The sequence below is a fragment of the Paramisgurnus dabryanus genome, chromosome 6, assembly GCF_030506205.2.
Source record: "Paramisgurnus dabryanus chromosome 6, PD_genome_1.1, whole genome shotgun sequence".
In the NCBI taxonomy this organism is placed as follows: domain Eukaryota; kingdom Metazoa; phylum Chordata; class Actinopteri; order Cypriniformes; family Cobitidae; genus Paramisgurnus; species Paramisgurnus dabryanus.
This window is the reverse complement of record NC_133342.1, coordinates 15202516-15221207: the sequence shown is the minus strand read 5'-3', so window position 1 is coordinate 15221207 and position 18692 is coordinate 15202516. Positions and strand designations below refer to the sequence as shown.

The 18692-nt window shown below is 36.6% G+C and overlaps 3 protein-coding genes across 5 annotated transcripts in view; 2 read left to right on the top strand and 1 right to left on the bottom strand.

Annotated features, from left to right (window-relative positions):
• Window positions 1-18692, bottom strand: part of ccdc13 (coiled-coil domain containing 13) — a 49568-nt gene that overhangs the window by 15203 nt on the left and 15673 nt on the right. The window contains exon 1 of one of the 3 annotated variants that reach the window (XM_073814929.1): window positions 13125-13264. The exons of the other annotated variants lie outside the window; for them this stretch is intronic. The gene's annotated coding sequence lies outside the window, so the exon portion shown is untranslated. Of the gene's footprint in view, window positions 1-13124; window positions 13265-18692 lie in introns of those variants that run through there. 3 annotated transcript variants of the gene reach the window in all.
• LOC135749243 (atypical chemokine receptor 2) lies at window positions 137-7887 on the top strand. Its single transcript, XM_073814928.1, has 4 exons — window positions 137-1411; window positions 1667-1813; window positions 1989-2553; window positions 2768-7887. Exon 4 carries the CDS (start codon window positions 5098-5100, stop codon window positions 6172-6174), a length of 1077 nt encoding a protein of 358 aa, XP_073671029.1. The 5' UTR covers window positions 137-1411; window positions 1667-1813; window positions 1989-2553; window positions 2768-5097; the 3' UTR covers window positions 6175-7887.
• LOC135749279 (5-beta-cholestane-3-alpha,7-alpha-diol 12-alpha-hydroxylase-like) lies at window positions 13116-15025 on the top strand. The gene has a single exon (XM_065267822.2). It carries the CDS (start codon window positions 13116-13118, stop codon window positions 14649-14651), a length of 1536 nt encoding a protein of 511 aa, XP_065123894.1. The 3' UTR covers window positions 14652-15025.

Genomic DNA, 18692 nt, shown 5'->3' with positions numbered 1-18692 from the left:
AATATTAACACACATAGCTCAAATGAATTAAATCATTCTACACTGTTAACCCTAAGTATGAAACTTGCATAAATATTATAAAATAGTGGTTAAATTCTGTATAAAAAGCTGAAAGAATATTAGGTCTTCCATTCGTATATTTTTAAACCAAAAATGAAAGTGAAGCTGCGTCATCACACACAATAGATCAACCAGAGATTCTAAATAACACTGTTATATTTAGAGCAAAACATATTACAGTCTGAAAAGATTAAATACATTTTGAAAATGAGTTATGTAATATTTAATGACTGTGAGATGCATGAAAATATCTTTTATCTAAGTTTTATCTTTTATCATGCCAGCTTTAATATAATGTTTGTCACCAAAATAACATGCCACACATTATTTAAAACCAGCAGTGAGAAAGAACGAGAAGTAAAAATGATTGACAGAAAGAAAGTAAATCAAGTCAGTAAATACACTGTGGAGGAAACAGTCATTTAAAGTGCACCTATTTCATTGCTAAAAAAGATTTCATGTGTTTTTTGGCCGTTCACACATTCTAAATGTGATCGGATTTGGACTGACTAGATACTCACAATTTTAATCAGCTTCTACTTAAGTTAAATTAGAGGTTTACTTGAAGTAGCATGTTGCATACCGAAATTAGGTAGTCTTATAGTTTGATCATTAAATACAATCAGTTGTAAAGCAGGATTAAACCTTGTATGTGGGCCATTCACATTCCTGTTTTTAGAGATTAAAAGCTTAAAGTGCAACTTGCAGGTTCCATTTTCTGTGAGATAAATATATAACCTTGTATGAAAGTACCATATGAAAATTAAATGCGAAAGCAAAAAAACATTTACAATACTCTAAGCGCATAAATTTAGTAAAAAAGGTGAAATTTCTAAGACCGCTCTCAAATTCCCTGTTTTTTTTAACAACGCGTCATATTACGTAGTCAGAGGCGTTCGTCTGACAGGCTCTATTGGCTCAGTGCTACGGTTGTATTAAGCAAAAGCAGTCGCAAATTGATGTGATTCTTCGTAGTTTCAATTTAGCATCGTCATGGTTAATAATTGTGTTAGTGGAGGTTTTACAAACTCCAGCCTGTCAGGACAATGAGTCTACAGGTTTCTTTTGAAGAATAAAGACCGCGCTATCTTCCGTGTCTGGGTGTGTTTAGCGCAGCACGAGGAAAGAGACGAGAGACGCGACTTCACTTCAGCATGTGCTTCAGAAAAACGCGGTGGTGTATAGCGTTCACATTTGATCGGAGGATTATCATCCCGGCAATATGATGGAGTTAAACATTGGATGCCGAAGCAAGAACCACGTGAGGCCTGTGTTTTTGCCACCGCGAGGAAACATGAATCGATCACGGTCCGTCTGAGATGCAGCTCGAAGATAACGTGAACTATGCACAGTAAGTCTTGTTTTTTTAACATTTGCTAACTACCAAATCATTTAACAATGATTTCATTCAAGTTTCTTATAAATAAGGAAATCAACTAACTGATAACCTTAGTTTGCAAATAGTATAACCATCAAATCGAGTTACATCTTTGTTTGCATAGCTAATTCGTAATTCGTTTTTTGTCATGTGGTGTGTTCATGTATGTAACCAAGAAGTGACATGCTGTTATACAATTATATAAAGGTGAATCTGTTTTAATTCTAGTTGTCCAGCTACAGATTAAGATGCTTAGTATGATTAATCATCCTCTGTTGTCATGGATGAACCTGGTGATGTGTTATGGAGGAGGAAAAAACAAAAAAGACTCATCTGATGAGAAACCACTGCAAGAATCTCATCCTGTTCACACAAGTAAGACTTATTCATGTCTATCAAAATCAAAAATAATGTTTTTTCTTTTTATTCAGGGCTGTTGGCAAGTTCATTGTTTGCTAAAGCCAGCTGATGTCTGTTGTACCATAACCTGTATTTTTTGTTTTATATGCTATGGTATAGTAAATTTCTGCTTTTTATATACATCTCTTAGGTCTGTGCAGCATGCATGTATCAGCATTTTTTGTGACCAGTGACTTCTCTTCTGAGGGGCGTGAATTCCAAATATGTGTTTGTTGTGACGTGTGTGAACCATGTGCATCATGCCTCTTGTCACAATACGTGCCTGCTGCACACGCGTTGAAAAGGTTTATGATAAAAGAAGCACTCATGTTCACAAAATACTCGCAAGACACTAACTTGACACTAAACTGTGATTACACAGGAGATTAAGTGAGTATCAGGCAAACGTGAGCGTATCTTTTATCATAAACCCTTTACATGCGTGTGCAGCAGATTTTGACATCACGTGTGATGCACATAAGTTTACATGACGAGCTGAACACATATTTTGAAATGACAAGCAACACACATGACGAGCTCAATGCATGTGACCAGCTTCGCAACGTGTGCCCTCGAAAAAAAGTCACCGGCCGACACTGACCCAGATCATCAAGATGTTAAAGCTGTTTGGGCTTCAGAGCATCTTGTCAGCACCTTCTTCCACCATGTACACAATTTCTACCATCGTGAAGGCGTGGCAGAATGAGAGATTTGCAGTAAGCGGTTGTTTTTTGTTAAAAGATTGTAAATGTTTGAACAATAGCATTGTATATCGCTTTCAAAAAATAATATAAAACTGACTCATCACCAAAACCATCAAAACCACTTTGACTATAATTTTTTTATCAGAACTGTATTACTTTGGTGTACACTGTTAACAGGGACAAATAAATTTAATCTATTTAAATATTCTGTTCTGGAATACTCCAGGTCACCACAGGCTCTACGAGAATGCAGCACTGTCCTGTCTTCCACTACACCTGCTCCCCTCTCCAGAGCCATCCAGAGGATCAACAAGGATGAAGCTGTTGGGATCTATTAATCACAGCATTCACAATTTAACACATTATTATAAGACCCGCACATATGATGGAAAGATACTGAATTTTTTTTAAATGTTTTTAAATGGGTCAGATTGTATATCTTTCTTTCGGTGCTACATAAATAAAACTAAATCGAATTACAAATGCAGATCTACTTTGTATATATCTGATCTAAACTTCATAAACCAGTTTTTATACGGTAAGACAATTTGTGATTATTGTTTATTGATTGTCACAAAATGGGGCTATTCAAACCATTTATAAAGTCCTCCTTCCTCTGGAACCTGTCCTCGAATGGCTGACACATGCAGGTAAGGGCGCCTGCACAGAGTTCCTTAGACGCCCATCGGATAACTTGCCTATGCTGTATTTAGTGGTATTGTCTGGAGATGGGAAAACTATTAATATTGTTAATTTGAATATTGACTAGTGCCAGCAAAAATTGTGACTTAGTCATGACCTATAGGCAACTTGTAATGAAAACAAATTCATTAAGATTGTTTTAAAACAAATTTATTAAGATTGTTTTAACATTCAAATCTTTAGTTTACTGTTCATTTATACATGCATATTAAATAAATTACTAATAAATAATCTCTGCCATAAACATACTCATTTCTACTGGCCTGGCCTGTAGCACATATGGGTTCAGACAGCTCACCTCTCCTGCGGTGATGAGCAACATCTGTATCACGTAACGTAAGTGTGGATGGATATTAACATTTACATTTAGTCATATAAGTTATTAACATAATTTATAAGCATTAAAAAGACGTAAAGTATCAATACTATCTTTGCTATTGCATGATATATGATAATAATCTGTACAATCTTGTGATCTGAGCACAGTATTACATCTCGCCAGATCACTGATCTCACCCAGACATCTGTCCTTTTCTCCTCACATAACACTTCAATTTGTCTCCTCTGATCATTCTGTTTAATCCTGACCAGTCCCTGCACTCTTGGCTGCATAGCAAACTCATAATTGTATGGCTGTAGTTCGCCATACGAGTATGAATAAACATTTACTCGTTCCTCAGCGTCCGAAGAACTGTCATTGCGATCCATCTTGCGCCTCTCGTGATGTCACTTCCGGTTTGGCGGTTTTTAGAGGCGGGTCTAAAATTTTCTTACAAAAATGACCCCAGAAGCCTAATTAGTGCATTTTGAAAAATATATTTTTTTTTATCTATTTCCTACAGTATTTTTCTGTACTTTGAGTGAATGGGTGGTTTAACTTACAAGTTGCTCTTTAAACAAGAATCTCTAGTTTTCATTCTTCCTGTTATGTCACTTTTTTAATACTCAAGTAAAATTTAAATGTGGTACTTTTTTACTTTTACTCAAGTATGATTCTGGCCAGATACTTTTACTTATAATTGAGTAAAATTTACACTCAGTACTTGTACTTTCACTTGAGTAAAATTTTTGAGTAGCCGACTTTTTACACCTCTTTCTGTTTTCTGTCTGAGAGAAAATCTCCCTTTGGGGTGAACTTTGCATCTTTGTGCTCAAATAGCAACATGCCCTACTTAATAAAGTTGAAAATGTTAAGAAAACACCTTTAAGCTCCTCTGAGTTTGCTTTGACATATTTACTCCTTCATATTTAAGTCTCAAGTAACTATTTCACAGAAATCTTTTTGTCTTAGGAAAGTTTCTTTCTTCATATGGTTAATACTTTAAATTTAGTCAAACTACTCTGGCAGTTATACAGAAAGTAAAGAAATTGCTTCTTAGCGCATACCACCTTTTTTGTTTAATTTACTCTTGCATACTAAAGCAAAGGAGCTCTTGAATCTCGTACATTTCCGGAAATATAAACAGCTTATGCAGAAGAAATATGAAGAGGAGGATGTGGATTTATTTCCTATACTAGATGTTTTCCTGCTCCTCCCAAATGGAGTGTGAAGCAAATTTCCTCTGTTGTGGTGATAACATAAGAGCTCACTTTTAAACATTGCTCTACTGCGTCATTGTTTTTGAGTCAAAAGCTCAAGATGTGTTTCTGCATACTAAAATTTTCCACATTCAGAGATTGACTGTTTACAGGCGTTTCTCGGAGATCCTTACAGGGAGTTTCCTTAATATTAGCCTATGGAAATATCTAGCCTCATAATGCCATTCTTGTGTGGAAGGACATTCTTAAGAGAAAAGGAAATAGTTTTGCTTTATTAACAACAATCTCTTAAAACCTGTGGACTCGTTTTAAATCATGGATGCCTATTATGAGGATTACTACAATGCAGAGGAAGTTGAGGAATATGAACCTTGCAAGAAAACCCATATCAAGGACTTCAGCAATGTTTTTCTGCCTATATTCTACTCCATCACCTGCATACTGAGCTTAACTGCCAATTTAACCCTTTTAATGACTTTCATAAGATATAAGACTCTAAGGAAAATGTTTCCCGTGAACATGGTCATCTCGGATACTCTTTTTACATTGACACTTCCCTTCTGGGCAGTGTATGCTGGCTATGAATGGATCTTTGGTTATTATAGCTGCAAAGCAATCACATTGGGTTATATGGCCAGTTTGTATAGCAGCAATCTTTTTGTTGCTTGCCTGGGCTTGGAGAGATTTTTAGACATCGTTTGCGTCTCGTCAACCAACAGGATATTCAGAAGTCCAAAGAGGAACACAGTCATGTGCATTTTGGTGTGGTTTCTCTCCATTTTGGCTGCAGGAAGTCACGCTCATTTTGTTGAGACTCAAGAGCTTAATAAGCAGAACCTCTGCACTTATCACTTCAGAGATGAGCTTGGCTGGAAAATCTACATACGATTTCAAATGAACATTCTTGGCTTTGTCGTGCCATTCCTATTGCTGCTGTTTTGTTCTATCAGACTTCCGTTTGTTGCGAGCAAGAGGACAACATTCCAAAGATTTATGCCTTCAAGATGTGAGACTGGATTCACGGTCATGTTTTTTTTCCTCTGGTGCCCCTACAGCATTGTCATATTTTTGCATGCTTTGCAAGACCTTCACATATTTCAGGCATGTAACATTAACATACACTTCGATGTTGCTGTTCACGTGACGGAATGCATTGCTTTTATGCACGTTGTTGTAAATCCTCTCTTGTATATTTTTTTTAACAAAAAAATCAAGAGACGGCTGCAAGGTGCCTGCAAAACTACAGGGGAGAATTTGCTAGAAGAATCCAACAGTTCATCAGTTGTGTCAGGCCTGAATGGAAATTTTGAGCTGGGGTCAGTTCAGAGATTTTCGGTTAATGACCGAAACAGCTCTAGCGTTGAACGGCCCGGAAATTTCATACCTTTATAAGTACTTTACTTTTGTTATTTTTCCATGAATTTATTATACCACCATATCTGTTGCTAAATTTGCATATCTTTTTCATGTTATAGTTTGCATAAATAATATATACTTTTAAAATATATTTTATCAGGCACATACTTCGTTGTAACTTTTGTATGTGTTTTTATTTGTATGCTACTATATAAGCTTTTCAAATATATTTGGGTGTGCCCATGCATTCATATAAATCGTGTGACTTTTGTGCTTGTAGTTGTGTTGTTTATTTTAAGAAAAAATAGTATTTATTTTATTTTAAAATGATTTATCAGATTTTTTGTAAATAATGGTGTATTTGTTAATATTAGTATAAAGATTATAGTTTTTCATAATTAATTAATGTTTGTTAATGTAAATTTTGTCAATACATTTGTTCCACATGGTGCATCAACTAATGTTACCAGACACAACTTTTGATTTTAAAAAGTTTTAAATTTGTTTTATTAAATATGTTTAAATTAATAAATGATGTAGAATTATTATTTATTGTTAGTTCATGTTAGCTAATGCATTAACTAATGTTAACAAATACAACCTTATTGTAAAGTAAACTAATATTACTAATACTAAATATTTACGTTTGCTAATATAAATATTTTTTTAAATAAATAACACAACTACACGTTTTATCAAATGTTTTAATGTAATTTTAATATAATGTTAACGTTTGGTTGTGACTGCAATTTATGTTATTTTACAAAAGTCACATAATTTAATATACTTGTAAAAATATGTAAAAATGTGCTCTTACTTAAAAAAGCTATATAAACAATACAAAAACAATATAAACGTATACCTAATTGCAAATACATTTATCAAAGCACATTGAAAGTGAAAGTGTGCATACATGTATCACAATGGTGACAAATATTAGAGATATCACATAACACAAAGTTCTGTGTCAAAATAAAACATTGATAAGCATTTAGCAAAATATGTTCCATCTTGTTTTTTTTATAATCTTTTAATATTAGTTTTAAATGAAACTGAAATACAGTTTGTTTCTAAATTAACAATCTTTTCTGGCCAGAAGATGGCAGCATAACTTCTGACCTTGTTATATTTTGTCAGATAATACTGCACAATTTATATTTCAGATCAGTGGTGTTGTGATTGTGACTTGCCAAATTGCAGTAGGAGTAAACCAAACAAACCCACATACACCCATTTCAACACAACCAGGCCTGTTTTATGCTTTAAAGGCGCAGCAGAAGCATTCTTTAGATTCACTGATACAAATGATTTAATGTCCTGTGACATACTACTCAATGTAATCAATGTCTTCAATAAACATTTAAAACCAAAACCAATACCAAACATTTTAATTGCTCTTTAAATATCCTGTTTATTTCATGTGTTTACTGTGTTTGCCTCTGCACCACTAACGTGGTAAATGCCGAAAATGACCTTATTCTTGATAAAACAACAAAAATGGAACTACAAGATATATGTTTTAATAAAACTGCCTGGTAAGACTGCTAAATCCTATTTGTGGTCATTAAAAAGCTATTTTTGTCAGCCCTACAAAAAATGACCTATGCAAGATTGCATTGTGTTAGTGCTTAAAGGAGGCTTTATTGTACACCTCAAATGGGAATAAATGCCATGCAAGGGATAGTTCACCTTAAAATAATTTTTTTTTATAAATCATCATTTTCTCATCCTCATGTTGTTCAAAACCTGTATGAATTTCTTTTTTCTGATGAACAAAAAAGAAGATATTTTGAGAAATGATGGTAAACACACAGCATATAGTGACCATTGACTTCCATAGTAAGAAAAAAATATTTTGGAAGTATTGTGATAAATGATGAAGAAAATATTTTGATAAATGATGGTAAAAGCACACAGTTGACGGTACCCATTAAATTCCATCATATTTTTTTATTCCTACTATGGAAGTCAATGGTCACTATTTGTTGTGTGTTTACCATCATTTCTCAAAATATCTTCTTTTGTGTTCATCAGAAAAAACAAATACATACAGGTTTAGAACAACATGAGGATGAGTAAATGATGACAAAATTTTAATTTTAAGGTGAAGTATCCCTTTAAAATAAGGAACTGTAATTTGCACCACAGTCTGTTCAAAATAAATAAAAAGTAACATCTGGGTTTTGTTGCTTTTCTCATTGTACAAACTAGTACAGAACCATTACCCCCAAACCAAGCTCTTTACTGAACCTTGAACTTTGCGTACCGCTACACCCCTATTTATTTCAAGATATAGTTAGTTTGTTCAGGCATCAAGATGTCATAGTGGAGCGTCTGTTATCATGGTTTAAAGGTCAGCTGAGACGTATTCACTGTCACACTAACTACAAAGATGCAAATATTGACATGGCTAAAATTGCACAAAACATTCAAGTTAATAAGTGGTGAAAACTCTGTTACTCTGACAGACCTCAATTTCAGACCATCAGATGTGAAGCTCAGATATGTTAAATATGGTGAAAATTAAAGTTATGTCTGACTCTGTACCGATCAATAATTTTGTAATAACTTTGTTGAAATGAAATCCATAAAACTACGGTTCCCTGACTTTTTTTTTAAATTTATGTACATTTTATTCTAACATTTTTTTTTTTAATTACAAAATACAAAATCTACCTTGAATGGCCATTACATTCAAATTGACCATAAATAATGCAATGTATCTCTCAGTGCTTTTTCCGCCGTTGAAGATGCATGGGACTGTTGCTTAAAATCAAATTTGTTTTATTTTATTAAAAAAATCGACAGAGTATTAATCTACTTCAAATCTGTACTTAGTTACAATAGCAGGTTGATGAACTAATAAATTTTCACATTCATTGAAATTTCAGTTTCACGTCAAATTGTTTATTCTTTGTCCTAACTTAACAGAAGGTAAACAGTCTATAGTCTATGTCTACTGTATCATTTCATTTGTGTTCTTGTAAACATTACAAAATGCCATGACAAAGTTAATTGTGTACGTTGCATTATTTCATAACATTGTTCGTTATAATGTCACTATACATGATTATTGCTATTTATCATAATAGTTTGCAAATTGTGCATGTTTACACTATTTACAACCTCTAGGCTTATTTTTTGTCCTGATTATTATGTGACATATTGACAACTGTTGTCATGATAATCGCATGACATACTACAAGCAAGCGCAACAACATACAACATAGACCGCAAACAAGTTTACAAATAAGAGATTTACTTACTAGTCCATCAACAAGATCGCCAGATCAGCATCCCATCCAGTGCGGTCTATTACCTCACGCCAACGAGTAAAAACCGGACCGAGTGGGACTCTTGTCCGGTTCCTAACACGGTTAGATTCTCTTTTCCTTTTCCTACTCCCTTCCAAACGCGCTTTGGTAACTTTTAAATTGTTTACCATCACGTCTCAAATTCGCGCGAGCAGTTGATGTTATAGGCTTGATCAACTTCATGCAGCGCTGCAAGAACCGACAGCCGGATGATGTCAAAGTGCCGTCTTGGATCATTCTCACGGTACTTTGACGTCATCCGGCGGTCCGTTCTTGCAGCGCCACACGAAGTCGAACAAGCCTAACGTGTGTGAAGTCGTTGCTGTAAAGCAAGTCGTGATTCTCGCGAGATTTTTCAGGGGCGGTTCTCTCAAGCTTGCATTGCTGGTTTTGCTAGCGCGTCCTCCCCGAGCTTCAACAGGAGGATGATTCGCCCTACTATGACTTTGTTTACCACCGAAATAACTTTGAAGCTGTTATATTAAGGTAAAATAACTGCATAGTGTGTCTTTAAACTGTAAAAATGCAGCAAGTATGGCTTCTGTGGTAGTCAAGGCCTGTTAACTGGATGGAAATCTCCCCTTAAAGGGATAGTTCGGCCAAAAATGATATTAAACCCATGATTTACTCACCCCCAAGCCGTCCGATATGCATATGTCCATCATTTTTCAAACTAACACATTTTCAGTTATTTTAGAAAATGTTTTAGATCTTTCAGTTAATCAAATGTAAAGTTATGGGGTCCACGACTTTCAAGTCCAAAAAATGTTCATCCATCATTCACAAAAGAACCCATCCTTCATGGCTCCACAATGATAAACAAAAGCCTTCTGAGGGTAATCCGCACAGTTTTGTTGTAGAAATATCCATATTTAAAACTTTATAAATGAAAATAGCTAGCTTCCAGTATTGACGTCATCTTAGACTCCTCTGTATTCAGAAGAGAGAATCAGCGTAGTGTACGCACTTTTCTAAGTAACGTATGACAAATTTGGAGGGCACAGAGCAGCAGCACAGAATCCTCCGTCAACTGCCTACGCTCTCATCTTGAATATGGATGCAACCAAGATGGCGGCGTTACCAGAAGCTAGCTAGTACCAGAAGTTTTAAATATGAATATTTCTACAACACCACCACGCAGATTATCCTCAGAAGGCCTTTGTTTATCATCGTGGAGCCATTTGGAATTATTTTATGAAGGATGGATGCAAATTTTTTGGACTTAAAGGATGTGGAGCCCATAACTTTATATTTGATTAACTGTAAGATCTAAAACATTTTCTAAAATAACTGAAAATGTGTTCATCTGAAAAATGATGGACATACTGTATGCATCTCGAACGGCTTGGGGTGTGTAAATCATGGGTTTAATATCATTTTTGAATTAGTGCAACTTAATGCAGCAGTAAAGTTATGTAAAGTGTCTAGTGCAGGGTAAGGTTGAATAGTGCAAAATTCATTAGTCTGTTAGTCTTTGCGTGACTGCCTTCGCCCATGTGAATACGTGAGCTCATTCCTGATGGCAGTGGCTTTTGGTCTGCACCGCAAAACATACGTGTGTTATATGGCAGGAAGGTGGGGGGTCCCAATAATGAAGTTTTTATTATCTGTTAAAGGGCTTTCTCGTATAAGACAGAGCAGCCCCCACACCAGACAGTGATGAAGTTGGCCAATACACATCTTTAAAAGTTTACAAGAGCTGGGATTTCCATCCCAGCTCTCTTAAGTTAGGTCCACACCAATAGATTTTTAAAATCTTATCAGCTTTTCAATATTATGAGAGACCACAAACATGATGAAAAATCAACGATTTAGCCCTTTTGTTTCTATAGTGTGTGGAGTGCCACTATGTGGTAATGACAGCAGACCACGCACTATCAGATTAACTTCACAAACAATGCGAGTCTCCAATGAGAACACAGGAAATCTTCCGGAGGTCTATCGTGGCCAAAATGTGACTTCACAGTAAACAAACATGGCGATCAACGGGCATAAAGAAATGGCATTAATACAATGGCTTGTTTTTTTACATCCCTGATGTCCATCTCACTTTGGACTGTGCCTGCTGCGCAAAGACTGTAGTTGTTATGGTTTCGTCTTTAATCAGCTCGCTTTGGTTGGGTATCGTTTCATTGCAAGGTCAAAAAACACTGTAATTTTCTCCAAATATAAATTAAATAGTACCCCATATCTCAGAGATCCCCAAACAATTTGTGTAAAGCCATTCAAAGATTCAGTCTGCCTAAACCCCACTTTTGGTAGCCTGCTCTGATCTGATTGGTCAACTGACACAGTTGTGATTGTTTTTTCTGCACAGCAAACAATAGTGCAACATAATAAATAATAGTAATAAAAATTATGACAGACACTATTTTTTACAAAATAAACACATAACGTAATAATCATACGTATAGGTTGTGGTAAGGAGACGAATGTTGGTCCAAATAAAGTGGGTACTGAACCATCTTTCATGGCCAAACGTTTAGCAAATTCCACCTTGAAAAAGTAATTTCAACCACGAAGATGATTGGGACATTATATATTGTCGAAAGAGGGAAAAATCTGCACAAATTTAGCTCGATTATCTTTTGGTGTGTACTGGGCTTTAAGTCTTCTTAAGAATTGTAGGAGGAGGTGTTTACGGACCATGAAACGCTGATTAATGTATGTGTCTAATTTAATGCCGTGTGCTATTACCACATCCTTATCACTAATATTATATTATTATATTATAATTTAGTGAGATATTATTTACTGTCGAATGATAGTCCCTCCAAAAATGTACACATTAAAATCGGATGCAAATGTTTGGCACATGTAAACACATGCATATATTTTTAAATGAAATAATGCACGTAAATGCAGCTATTGAAAGCCATTTGTTGAGGGCTGGTCATTTGGCAATTGGCAATGCACCAAGGTATCCTTTATTGCAACACCAAAACCATGTCTAACATTTGCAATGAGATTTATTTCTTATCTCAGTGATAAGAATAAGCTTGATTCATTCCCTTCTTGAGTGAAAATCACTACATTGAATTACACTCAATTTTTTAGCTGCAGTCATTGAACATTAGACAGACTATGCAGACTATTTTATGTAAATCCTTATTATTACAGTTCTTTAAAATTGCTTACACACCTGCTTAAATTGCTCAGATACTTGAGGCTTACTAAATATGCAATGTGCAAGTGCTTTACATTTGTCATATAAGTGTGCATGTAGTTTAGCATGTTTAATTGATTAATTGTTTCAGTGTTGTGTGAAGAGTTATTATGCAAAAACACGTTTTTTAAAATATGTATAATAGAAATAGCATTGAATTTTTGGCAAGAGATGTTTGATGTTTTGCATGTATGTTTTATGGTTTGGTGTGTAGAGTTTCAAAAACTGTGTGTTAGCATTAAAAAAGCACAGGTTTATGGAGACCTTAAACTTGCCATGAACTTAAAATCTAAAAAGGTAACTTTTATACTTTTCACAGTCTTTTCTTTCGTAAATATATATTTTTTAATGCCTCTGCAATCACAAACACATTTACCTCATTACTGAGTCATATCCTAGCTCTGCATTAGAAGTCTTGTGATGTGGGGTGGGACTTAAGTTGCCTAGAAATAGGAATTAGGTGCCGAAAGCAGCCACAAGAATCCCAAAAGAGGAACATGGGTTACCTCTTTCAAATCCTGCTCGCTCTGTTCATTTCTATCATCGGCGGCCTTTACCTGCTGGGGGCTTTTCGTCGCAGACGGCCCGGAGAACCGCCTTTAGACAAAGGCCCATTTCCCTGGCTTGGCCATGTGCTGGAATTCAGGAGAGACACAGTAAAATTCCTACAGAGAATGAAAGAAAAGCATGGTGATATATTCACGGTGCAGCTTGGAGGCTTTTATTTTACTTTCATCACAGATCCACTTTCCTTTGGCTCAGTGATCAAAGAGGCAAGAGCAAAGCTGGACTTTTCTAAGTTTTCACATGTTCTGGTTAGAAGAGTATTTGGTTATCATTCAATGACAGATGAACACAAGGCTAACCAGGCTATAAGCAACAAACATCTTATGGGAGATGGCCTGGTTGTCATGACTGAAGCTATGATGAAAAATCTCCAGAATTTGATGCTCCACAGTGTCGGATCTGGAGATGAAAAGGCATGGCAAGAAACAGGACTCTTTGCTTACAGCTACAACATTGTCTTTCGTGCTGGCTATCTTGCTCTGTTTGGTAATGAGTCACCCAAAGGAGCAGGATCTTTAGAAAAAGCTAAGGAAATTGACCGGGAACAATCGGACAAACTTTTTTGGGAGTTCAGAAAATATGACCGTCTCTTTCCCAGGCTGACTTACGGTGTCCTGGGACCGAGTGAAAAGATGGAGGCAGAGCGTTTAAAGAAATGGTTTTGGAACATGCTTTCAGTGCAGAAGATTTTGAGCACCAAAGACAATATCAGCGGCTGGGTACAAGACCAACTGCAAATCAGGGCTGAAAACGGCATGTCTGAGTCCATGCGTGATCGATTCATGTTTGTGCTTCTGTGGGCATCTCAGGGAAACACAGGCTCGGCCACCTTCTGGCTGCTTTTGTATCTGATGAAGCACCCTGATGCTATGAAAAATGTCAAGAAAGAAGTCGAGGAGGTTTTGCGAGAAACTGGGCAAGAGGTGAAGCACGGTGGACCATTGATTGACCTGACCAGAGATATGCTCCTCAAAACTCCCATCCTAGACAGTGCAGTAGAAGAGACTCTCCGTCTAACAGCTGCCTCTATCCTTATAAGAGGCGTTCAGGAGGATACGACCATCAACATGGCCAATGGACAACAATACATTGTCCGTGAGGGTGATAGAGTAGCAATGTTTCCCTACACTGTCATTCACATTGATCCAGAGATTCATCCAGATCCCCACACCTTCAAATACGACCGTTTTCTCACAGCAGATGGAAACAAAAAAACTGAATTCTACAAGGGCGGAAAGAAACTCAAGTACTACAACATGCCCTGGGGTGCAGGAAACAGCATGTGTCCGGGGAGATTCTTTGCCACAAATGAGCTCAAGCAGTTTGTTTTTCTCATGTTGACATACTTTGACTTCGAGCTGAAAAACCCAGATGAAGAAATTCCAGGTATTGATATCAGAAGGTGGGGTTTTGGCTCCATGCAACCAACTAAAGAAGTTCAGTTTAGATACAGACTCAGATTTTAAAACATCTTTTAAGCATGATGTCAGATCCTGACAAGAACTCAGCTTGGGTGCCCTGGGCAACGAGGACATCTAAACAGAAATCTCCACACCACAAAAAATATTCTCAGGAATCAGAACCTTCTATACATTACAGTGGACATCCCACAGAGACACATTTGGTTTTTCAAACATCACACCACACCTTCATGCCTACTTGCTGCTATATGCCCCCCACCTTCTTCCTCTAAACTCAGAGTTCCCCAAAACTCACCCATAAACTGTATTTGAAATGCTAGATTATACTGTACATGCACAAAGAATCTGAATTTGGTTTGTTTGATATCATTTGAAATGTCTCAGTGCAAGTGGTACAATGGTCTCACTCATACTGTATTACAACAGAATTCAATGTTAAAATGTAACAATAAATTAAACAAACTTCACTCAATGTTGAAACACACCTCTTACCTTAGACATGTAAACCAATCTCCCACTGTATGATTAAGGTGCAGCCCCTTGATTGCAAAACCCAATCACTACCATATTCCTATCATTATTACAATGCTCTGTTCTCTCTGGATATTTAAGGAAAGTCTTTAGACACAGCATCAAGTATTTTTATTTTACTTGAGAAATCTTCAGCCAGATCTCCTACACCAAAGATTTCCAACACGTTGATAGCGATCGACTGGTCGATCTTTAAAGCTTCACCCATAGATCCCGCAAGTAAGAGAAAAAACGTAGGTCAAGAAAACAAATCAATGCTTACCCCATTGGCAGATTTTTTTGCTTGTTTTATGCACAAAATTACTTAAATTTGATATGTTTGGTCTAAAAACTAGACATATTTTCTTGGGTTGTTTTGCTCATCAAGAAGAGGCATCTTAATTTAAGAATTTTTAGATATTTTTACTGAAAACAAGACAAAAATACAATTTATTTTTTTGAAAATCATGTTTTGCAGTGTAACACAAAATATCTGCCTATGGGGTGAGAAAAAAATCTTAAAAAAAAGTTTACTTTTTTCTTAAACACTTAAATTCAAGCTAAATTTTCTCACCCCAATGGCAGATATTTTGTGTTACACTGCAAAAAAATTATTTAAGAAAAAAAATATTTTTGTCTTGTTTTCAGTAAAAATATCTATAAATTCTTAAATTAAGATGCTCTTTCTTGATGAGCAAAACAACCCAAGAAAAAAAGTTGAGTTTTTAGACCAAAAATATCTAATTTAAGTGATTTTGTGCTAAAACAAGCAAAAAAATCTGCCAATGGGGTGAGCAAAAAAATCTTACATTTTACTTAAACTTAATATTTTTGTCTAAAAACTAAACTTATTTTCTTGGGTCACTTTGCTCATCGAGAAAATACATCTTGATTTAAGAATTTGTAGACATTTCAACTGAAAACAAGACACAAATACTAAGCAAGAAAGTAATTTTGTGCAGTGCTTTGTATTTTAATTTTAAAGAATTTAAAACCACTTATTTATAGATGGGGTTTAACAAACGTCAAGCATCCCAGATGTCCCCAAAGGAAAATGTTGACAGTTTATCTCACTACAAAAAAACGTGTAGCTAGGCCGCTCTGTACGGAGCCCCTAAGGGGACATGGAGAAAAAATTAAATAAAGTTTAGTTTCATGTGCTCACGTGAAACATTCATGTGCTCACACGAAACCTTCATGTGCAGAATTTTTTTTTAAAGGAACTATCGCTTCCTATCGCGTCAGTCACACGTCCTTGCTAAATACAAAAAGCCTTTTAGTGATGCCGATATGGTGAAGGAAGCCTTTCTCGAGGCAGCGGATATCCTTTTTGACGGCTTTAAAAATAAAACAGAGATCGTGAAGGCCATTAAAGATGTGCAACTCTCCCGCAATACTACAACAAAGCGATTTGAGAGAATGGCTGTAGATGTGGATGAGCAACTGAAGAAGGATATTGACGCGTGTGAGTGCTTTTCCCTCCAATTTGACGAGTCGACTGATATGGTGGATGTGGCACAATTGTGTGTTTTCATCAGGATGGTTTTTGTAGACATGAGCGCAAAGGAAGAGCTACTCACAATTTTGCCATTAAAAGGACACACCAGAGGTGAGGATATTTTTAATGCTTTTATGGGATTTGTTAGCGATACTAAACTGCCGCTCTTTAAGCTGATCTCCATCACAACTGATGGGGCACCTGCAATGATGGGCCGCACCAGTGGGTTCATTGCACTGTGCAAAGAAAGTGAATCTTTCCCAGCTATCCTTAATTATCATTGTATAATTCACCAGCAAGCGTTATGGAAAGATTTTAAATGTGAAAGAAGTGATGGATATTGAGATGAAGATTGTGTGTTCAGTTCGGGAGTCTGCAGAGAAGGCTTTTCCGTGCTCACTTGGAGGAGAATGATGCTGAGCACACAGACCTTCTGCTTCACACGGATGTTAGGTGGTTACGCAGAGGTAGATTTTTAGCCAGATTCACAGAGTTATTGCCTGAAATCAAAGACTTTCTGAAGCTTTCAAAACATGTGGATTACCATACAAAGCTAGAGGACCACGAGTGGCTTTTAGATTTATCTTTCCTCACTGATCTCACTGGCGAGCTCAATGATTTGAATTTAGAGTTGCAGGGTAAGGATAAAGATGTAGTCAACATGATGAGTTCAGTGAAGACATTTAAAAGCAAGCTACAGCTGATGTCAGGCAGGCTGCAGCGTGGTAACCTGCGCAACTTCCCCCACATGCAAGCAGAACTACAACGTCAAGGTAAAGGTGTGACACAGCTTGACAGTGCACGTTATGAGGAGCATGTTCAGAACATCTCGGCAGAGTTTGAGAGGCGTTTTACTGACTTTGCATCCATCGAGCCTGTAGCCAGCTATGTGTGTTATCCATTTGGTGCAAGTATTGATGTTGGTGACATTGCCGCCAAAATCAAATCACTTTTCGACTTGAAAAGCTCCGATCTTGAGGTTCTGACATTGCAAAATGACACTGAAATCAAAGCAAGATCAACATCCGCTCAACCTGGAGAGCATGTGGTGTTCTGGAATCTACTGGCGGAGGAGAAGTATCCCAATCTTAGAAGATGTGCCTTGAACCTGACAGCTCTTTTTGGATCGACTTATTTGTGCGAGTCTGATTTCTCGCACATGAAAATCATCAAGTCCAAGTACAGATCAACAATGACTGATGACCACCTTGCAGCCTGCCTACGCCTTGCAACCAGCTCCTACACTCCTGACTACGATAAGCTATCCTTCTTCTCCCAGTGCGAGGTCTCCCACTAAGGTAGAAAGTGATTTACTTTTTTTTTTTTTTACTCAGAGCTACCTGTTTTGTATCTAGTTTATTTTTCTGTTTGGTTCATAATAAAGTCAGTTATGACTATTGCTCAACATACAGATTGGCGTGTTTGTGCATGTGTGTGTGTGTGTGTGTGTGTGTGTGTGTCTGTGTGTGTGTGTGTGCATGAGTGTGAGGAGAGAGAGAGAGAGGAATTTATGTGTGTGTGTGTGTGTTTGAGAGAGGGAGGGTTTGTGTTGTGATGTAGTTGTGTGACAACAAGAAAAAGTGTTGTGAGGTAACTGCAGGCCGGAAACAGGCCGGAAACATTGTGTTGTGGGTTTGCTATGTTGACACTGGACTGGTAGGTCTCGGGAGGTTGGCTACTTGAAAAGTAGATCTTGGGTCACAAAAGGTTGGGCACCCCTGGTCTATAGGGATTGTTTCCCTTTTGGAGCCAGTCTCTAGTGGCCAGTCAATGAATTGCAGTTTAAATCACTTCCGTATTGGCTTTATCAGGGAGATCGGAAGGTTGCCCCTCGGTTTAGACATTTGTAACTGTATTGTAATAAAAAAATTGTGGGCAGAACAGTGGTCTTTTTTGTTATTAAAAAGGTAATTTAAACATAGGCCTAATTGTTAATATTTTTAAATGTTGTGATTTTTAAAATGTAGCCTAGTTTGTGACAGCATCAATACTATGGCAGCATATTTTAGCATTATCTAACATGCACGCCGGTGTAATTATACAGTAATTAAGTAATCAGAGAATATTTTTTACCAAAA

Excerpts from the sequence above, each read along its gene's own strand:
- LOC135749243 (XM_073814928.1), top strand. The coding sequence starts at position 5,098 with ATGGATGCCTATTATGAGGATTACTACAATGCAGAGGAAGTTGAGGAA.
- LOC135749279 (XM_065267822.2), top strand. The coding sequence starts at position 13,116 with ATGGGTTACCTCTTTCAAATCCTGCTCGCTCTGTTCATTTCTATCATC.